The sequence below is a fragment of the Triticum aestivum genome, chromosome 7B (assembly GCF_018294505.1).
Source record: "Triticum aestivum cultivar Chinese Spring chromosome 7B, IWGSC CS RefSeq v2.1, whole genome shotgun sequence".
Lineage (NCBI taxonomy): Eukaryota > Viridiplantae > Streptophyta > Magnoliopsida > Poales > Poaceae > Triticum > Triticum aestivum.
In genome coordinates, this window is record NC_057813.1 from 577,595,951 (window position 1) to 577,603,297 (window position 7,347).

At 48.2% G+C, this 7,347-nt stretch overlaps 1 protein-coding gene and 1 pseudogene across 1 annotated transcript; one reads left to right on the plus strand and one right to left on the minus strand.

The window, feature by feature from the left end:
- Positions 1-397: 397 nt before the first annotated feature.
- LOC123158970 (L-type lectin-domain containing receptor kinase SIT2-like) lies at positions 398-2,757 on the plus strand (annotated as a pseudogene).
- A 726-nt stretch (positions 2,758-3,483) lies between these two features.
- LOC123162123 (putative clathrin assembly protein At5g57200) lies at positions 3,484-6,488 on the minus strand. The gene is made up of 10 exons (XM_044579919.1): positions 6,311-6,488; positions 6,117-6,247; positions 5,654-6,037; positions 5,450-5,566; positions 5,287-5,352; positions 4,893-4,973; positions 4,337-4,525; positions 4,158-4,233; positions 3,899-4,020; positions 3,484-3,801 (listed from the first exon to the last, which is right to left on the minus strand). Exons 1-10 carry the CDS (start codon positions 6,486-6,488, stop codon positions 3,484-3,486), a joined length of 1,662 nt encoding a protein of 553 aa, XP_044435854.1.
- Between the last annotated feature and the right edge of the window lie 859 nt (positions 6,489-7,347).

A 7,347-nucleotide genomic window follows, 5' to 3' on the forward strand; every position in this document is an offset into this window, starting at 1 on the left:
TAGGTTGGCCATGTTGTAAGCTCACGAGTAGAACAACGTGGATATGAACTCAATGATCCTTCAACTCTTGTGTGTCTCAATTTTGACTGTTTCCCCATTCTCTAATCAAATACAGTATATAAATAGATTCGTTCGGTGGGTCTGATCTCTGATGGATCAATATGTTCGTCTTGTCAATGACGACACACAGACATGATAGAAAATATCACCTGTGGTCAGGAAAATAAATATAGGTTGCATGTACCTGTCGAACGCCCTTCTTTTTCTTATTTTCGTTTTAAAATTTGGCTACTTTTTCTTCAGTGTGATGTACAGCATGTGCTTGTCGCATTGACGTTGCTGCAAACATTGGATATGGACATATAGTAACAACGATGAATTGTAATTCCGTGGCAGCATGACGTGCCTCAAGGTACGCGCGAGGAGGAGCTGCTTCCACAAAACGGAAATTGACTTGTTAAAGTAGGTCATGTTTTTCGCCGTGTGACTTATGTTTCGGGAGTCAGTCAACGTTGCATATATTACTCCATACGAGCTGCATGTTTCTATAGTTAGCTAGATTGCTTCCATACGAGGATCTGAGCTCTAGTGAGAAAATATAGGTTGGTTCTACCTGCTCAATGGACCTTCTTTTTCTTTATCTTTTCCAATTTGCCCTTGTTTTCTTCAGTATTAGGTATGACCTAGTATTATGTATGACATGAGAGAGAGAGAGAGAGAGAACGCTTGCACTATATACTTGGCATGTTTGTTCTTTGGTACTTGCTTCATCAAAGATATCACAGCTGAGAGGAACGTGATTTGCTTCATTATGTTGCCACGCTTCCTCGTGCTCTTTCTCCTCTTCATCATCCCTGTGTTCAAGCACTATGCCATTGGTGAAGATGGCTTTAGATACGGCGATGGCATCCCTTTGGGCATGCTCCGGCTTGATGGTGTGGCTTCTATCACGAGCGGAGCACTTATGCTGACCAACAGCGATCCCCAGAGGAGTGGACGGGCTTTCTCTAGGAGCTCGTTTGGCTATATTACCTCTTTCTCGACAACCTTTGTGTTCCTCGTCATCCCTCCGGATAGCAAGGATGGGGTGAGTGCGCATGGGCTTGCCTTTGCACTTTCATCCACGGTGGAATTTGTATTCGATGCCCACCCGGGTCCATACTTGGGCCTGACCAACATGAAGAGCAGTGGTACTGGCACAAATCAACTCTTTGCTATTGAGCTTGATACCATCAAGAATCCCCAATTTGCTGATATTGATGACAACCACGTTGGGATTGATGTAAACAGCATGGTGTCTATCAGTTCCCACACAGCTGGTTACTACACATCAAATGGTATGTTCTCTCCCTTGAAGCTTGCTAGTGGTCAACCAATGCAAGTATGGGTGGACTATGATGGCACCTCACACAACATTAGTGTCAGTTTAGCACCTTACTTAGAGCATAAGCCTCAACGTCCACTACTATCAAGCACTGTCAATCTTACATCTGTGTTGGCAAACAACTCATTCTATGTTGGGTTTTCATCTTCAACCGGCCTCCTTAAGTCTAGGCACTACATTATTGGTTGGAGTTTCAATACAACTCGGAAGGCTCAACCACTGAACTACACATCTTTGTCTCAAGTTATAGAGGATGTTAGGCCAAAACCACATACTCGCTCGCATATCCCTAGGGCCATTCTTGTACCGGTTGTCACAATATCCACGGTGATTGTGCTTGTTATTTGTGGTGTTCTTTATGCTCTTAGAAAGAAGGCAAGGAATAATTTTGAGTGGGAAATCGAGGCTGGTCCACCATCTTTCACATATAAAGAGCTAGTCAGTGCAACAAAAGGTTTCAATGATGCAATGCTTCTAGGGGAGGGGGGATTTGGAAAGGTGTATAAAGGGGTGCTACAAACCTCAAAACAAAATGTTGCGATCAAGCGAGTTTCACCAGAGTCCAGGCAGGGGATGAAGGAGTTCATATCTGAGATTATGATCCTTGGTCACCTCCGCCATCGCAACCTTGTCCAGTTGCTCGGTTATTCTCGTCATCGAAATGAGCTGCTTCTAGTTTATGATTACATGCCAAATGGTAGCCTCGATAGATTTTTGCATGGTCAAGACAGGCAAGACCTAGATTGGGTTTACAGATTTAACATTATCAAGGGCATCGCATCCGGTCTCTTCTACCTCCATGAGGATTGGGAGAAAGTTGTAATACATTGAGACATCAAGACAAGCATGCAAGACTCGGTGATTTCGGCCTTGCAAGGTTGCACAACCACGAAAACGGAACAGGTGCCCACGTCACAAACATTGCCGGCACACGAGGGTACATTGCTCTTGAGCTGGCCATGCTTGGGAGGGCAACCAAGGCGACTGATGTGTTTGCGTTTGGTGTGTTCATGTTGGAGGTTGCTTGCGGGAAGCATCCGATAGGAGTGAGCTATTCTGGTGAGCAGCTGTTACTAAAAGACTGTGTGCGCCATGCATGGGAACGCGATGCAATCCTTACAACGGTAGACCCAAGACTGGAAGATTATATAACGGAGGAGGTGGAGTTGGTACTAAAGCTTGGCCTTCTATGCACACACTCAGTATCCAATGCTAGGCCAAGCATGCGCCTAATTATGCAATACCTTGGAAAGGATGCGCTGCTCCCAGATTTCCAACCGAGTTTTCCAGGAAGAGATGAAGGCTTTGATCAATATATCAGTTCATCCAACTCTGTGGCCACGACCATGACTTATCTTTCAGGAGGAAGATGATCAATACAGTGATTTTTAGTGAAACCGAAAGATGTCATATATGGTAACGGTGAAGTATGTATGTTTACAGTTAGAATAATCTTGATACCTATCAAGTTATTGCTTGAGTCTATAAGCAAGTTGATTAGTCTGTTTGCTGTTCGGCTATTGCATTTGCATGCCATATTTGGTGGTAGCTGAGCTTGTGTAGGTAGGACCCTCATGAAAATCATACAAAATAGAGGTAACAACTTTGTGTACAAATCATAGTTCATGAGTGCGGTTCCATAATAAGTATGCCTATATGAATGCTCTGTTATAAGTATGCCTACAGTAGTACATATCTTCATAAGTAGTACTCCAGTTCCATAATAAGTATCGCGGTTTTAGTTCAAATTCATTTTGTAATAAGTATCGTGGTTTTATTTCAAATGGAAGGGCGTACTATTATGTACGGTGAGCACATATGAATGCTCTGTTATTTTTTGAGGTTATTATATGCACCATGTATGTGATAGTATCTTTTTCTCGATGACAGCTATGTACTACTCCCTCCGTCCCAAAATAAGGGTACGAATGTAGCGGTGTGGTTTGTCAGATGATAAAAAGAGTAAAGATAAGATTCATCATCCGTATCGATCCGATGGCGCACAGCCAGAATGATTCTAGTCAATCATCATATAATACCAATTAAAACCAGAGCTATCGGATGCTGCTACTTCTTCTACACAGAACATACATGCATGTTCAAATCAAGCTGCCGCTCCCGTGTCCATGGAAGGGGGTGCCCTGCCCCTGGGGTAACATAGCAGAGTACGCGTCACCGAATGGATTGGCCTGAGACCCAGAAGCACCGGCACCAGCATGCTGAAACGGCAGCGGCATCCCAAACATCTCCTGCTGCTGCGCCATCATTGACATCTGCACGCCGGTCGGCGGCGCGACGCTCGTCGACGCGGCGAACGGGTCCCCGGCAGGGTCGTCGTAGGTCGCCTGCTGCTGCTGCTGCCTCCTCGCCGCGTCCTCGTACAGGCTGTCGAGCAGCAGGCCGTCGAAGCCCCCGGCCTGCAAGAAAGCATCGTCAGTGGCAACGCAAGTGAGGACAGAGTCGCATGCATCATGGATGGAAATGCTGCACGGTGTTCTGCTCTTTGCGTAGTACCAGTTTCATCTCTGTCGATCGGCTGCTCATGTCGGTCCGTGCCGCTACCAACGCCAGCTCCCAGCCCGAAGATCCATCCATGTCAACAGCAGGAGACGCAGACGCGCTGCTGCCACCACCACCTGAGCAACGGAGGAATGGGGCAGAGTCAGTCAGTGGCTGCTGGACTGAATCCATGAGACGACGAGCAGGGAGGAGCTGGGAAGTGTAGCAAGAAGTTCAGACTGCAGAGCCCAGCTGCATGGAACATGTCTGTTACCTGGTGCTACAATGGCCAGCGCCAGTGCGTTGCTCTCCTCGATCTCAGCGGCAGCGGAGCTCACCTCATGTAAACCCTGCACAGACACCGGCAGATTCAGTAACCTCATCGTCCTTTGTTATAAGCAATCAGCTAAACATCAGGGCCATGTAATGCAGTGACAGACGTTGGCAGATTACCAGTAAATCGAAATCGGCAGTGGTGGTGGTAGGTTGAGGTTCATCGTTGAGCTCAGGTGCAGGGTGGGATTCCTCTTCGGGCTCCGGCATCGGTTCCTCCGCCGCAGGTTCTTCGGTCGTCGCCTCGCGGGGCGGTTCAGGTGGTGGTTGTTCTTCTTGGTCTGCAGTAGGATCCAGTTGCCGATACTCCTGCCAAATTGATTGCAAAGCCAGTAAATTTCACCGGAATTCCAGAATTTTCAGTCGGCCCGAAATATTTACGTTTCAGTAAAAGAGAAATCAAGACAATCAAACACGGTGCGAAATTTGGTCAAATACTGGTCGAACATTAGTCAAGTCCAAACGACAATGTCACTGGCATTTTTGTTCATTCAGTGATAACTGAAGCTGAGAACCTTTTTTTAGCTCATAAGCAGTAAGCACTTTTGAGATCAGAGAAAACTCTATTGAAATAATTGCTCTGGAAGCTTCTCTGCTGACTCACAACGGTCTTATTTGCAACGTGACATTTTTCAAAAATCTATTGAACCTTTCCTAATTAAGCTTAATGACTCACAATGGTCTTATTTGCAACGTGGCCAGCTCTGGGAGCTTCTCTGATGTACTCCTCCATCGTCACAAGAAACGACGCCGGTGGCTGAAGAAAACACAGGGAAAATAAAATCATTTTAGCATAAAAATAAAACGTACTGTACCCCTGAAGGAGTACTTCCTTGAACTGAAGTGAAACAAATGAAATGCTGAATTAAGTGAGTGTAGGTATCTGCCTCTCTGAGAACTGGGAACTGGAAGTTCCTGGCAAGCTCCAAACCCCTGCAGAGCTCGTAGAATTCAGACAGGCTCTTCGCCTGGCATTCCAAGTGCAATTTCTCATTAGCTTCAATCCACATGGACAGTCAATTCGACATGAGAAAATGCAGAAGAAGCGCAGATTTCATAAGCACGTGTACCAGAGTTCCTGTTCTCCTGTAGATGTCCTGGGCTTTGATCGCATCGAGCTTGCTCATGTCGAAGAACTGCGCAAGGCCAGATAGATAGAAAGCTCAATACGGTCAGAGCTCAACGATGATCCAGCACAAGAGAAAATTCAGAGACCACAGGAAAACAACGCACCACATCCACGAGGTTGATGATGCCATCGTTGACGGCGCAGTAGATCTTGAAGCTCTCCTTCAGCACCAGAGCTAAGGCGTACTGTATGAGGTAGTTCCCGAACGCCGCTCCCTCGGGCTGCAGTGAAAATATTGGACACGAATGTTTCCAGAAACTGTATGTGCAAAATGTGCAGTAGTAACACGACGATGAACTGAACCTCACCTGGCAGCCGACGAGCCGGAAGAGCAGCTGCTGCAGCGCGGGCAGCTGCTCGAGGAGGTCGTCCTTGCCGAGGCCCCTCGTCCTGCTCTGCGCCTTGGTGTGAGGAGTCTGCCCCTCCGCTGCCGGCGCCGGGGCTCTGAGGCGCTCCGCCTCCACGTCGTACCGGAGCACCGCGAAGCACTCGAGCCGCTCCTCGAGGAAGAGCGCGTAGGTGCGCACCCACGCGGAGCAGTCCCAGGCCAGGTGGCCCGAGTCGTCCTTGAAGCTGGACATCTGCAGCGCGTGGCCCCGCCGCCGCCCGTGGCTCAGCAGTTCCTCCCTGAACGCGCCGCCGTCGCCCTCCCGCAGCGCCCGGTGGATCACCACCAGCGCCTTCAGAGCCACCTGCGGGAGTACGATCCGTCCATCAATGCGAGGGTCTAGATTGTCAATGGCGTCGACGTCGTGGTGCCAGCGTGCGTACCACCCAGTTGCTGGTGTTGGAGAGGCGCCTGGCGAGCGCGTGGACGCAGTGGGAGACCTCGGTGCGCGACCGGGCGCCGACGATCTCTGCAACGAAGAAGACGACGGCACCCGCGGCGGCGGCGCAGGTGACTGGTCAGAACGTACCGGCGAGCAGGGTGTGCGGAAGACGATCGAGAGGAGAAGTGGTCTCACTTGCGAGGTGTCGGTCCTTGGGCGGGCGCTCGACGTGGCTGGTGGCCTTGACGACGGCGACGTCGAGATCCTTGAGGTGGTCGCGGCCGCTGTTGACCTTGGCGAGGCTGACGGTGGTGGAGTCCTTGATGGCGCCGCACGCCTTGCGCCAGCTCTTCTGCATCGAAGCCGTGCCCATCCCGCTGCCGATGCGCGGCCGGGCGGATACGTGTCGGCGGCTGGCTGGCGAGCGGCGAGCCGGCTTCTCTGTCCGATGTCCGATCCCCGGGCGTCGCTGGCTTGGTCGTGCTCGTAGGAGTACGTCGTGGCGAGTCGTGCTGGTGCACTCGCGGTCGCGGGTGGACGGATTTTAATTCATTCTCGTAACGGGCCTGGCCCATCCTCGCTCGCCTCTGGGCGTGGCCCTACTGGGCCGGCCCAGTAATGTAGCTGCAGGGCGAGTTTTTTCTCTCTGGGTTTTTATCCTTTTTTACTGTTTCCAGGGGCTATCTTCGGATTTCTCTGGTTATCTACGTTTTTTTCCTTTTTTTCTTTTTTTCCATCATTTTCCTTCAGATTTCATTTTCTTTATTTTTCAGCACATATCTAAAAAAATATCGGGAATATTTTTTATACATGTTTAACATTTTTAAATACATGATTACATGATGAACATTTTATAAATATTTTTTTGATCTCTATTTTTTTGTATGCATTGTAAATTCTGGTATACAAAATAAACAATTTCGTATACATGTTTAACATTATTCATTTCACTTCTTATCTGATTGACAACACAAACATATCTTCTCTAGAATGCCAACTCATTCCGCAAACAATAGTTTTCCATGTTCTAGCCCAGAAGAAATATACGGATGCAATTGCAAATATGAAGAACACAAAAGACCCGGTGCTTGTAACTTTCAAACTTGAGTCCAAGCCTTAGTATACCGATAACTCGTTGTCTGGTGATCATCCATTCTTTTTGCTCGAAAACCACCTCATATATTAATGAAATAAAGGAGTTATTACGATCGTTCATTCCAAAATTCATCATG

Coding starts and splice junctions, on each gene's coding strand:
- LOC123162123 (XM_044579919.1), bottom strand. CDS start 6,488: ATGGGCACGGCTTCGATGCAGAAGAGCTGGCGCAAGGCGTGCGGCGCC. Junction 6,038..6,116: donor CCAACACCAGCAACTGGGTG/GTACGCACGCTG, acceptor GTACTCCCGCAG/GTGGCTCTGAAGGCGCTGGT. Junction 4,526..4,892: donor ACGTTGCAAATAAGACCATT/GTGAGTCATTAA, acceptor TCAATTTGGCAG/GAGTATCGGCAACTGGATCC.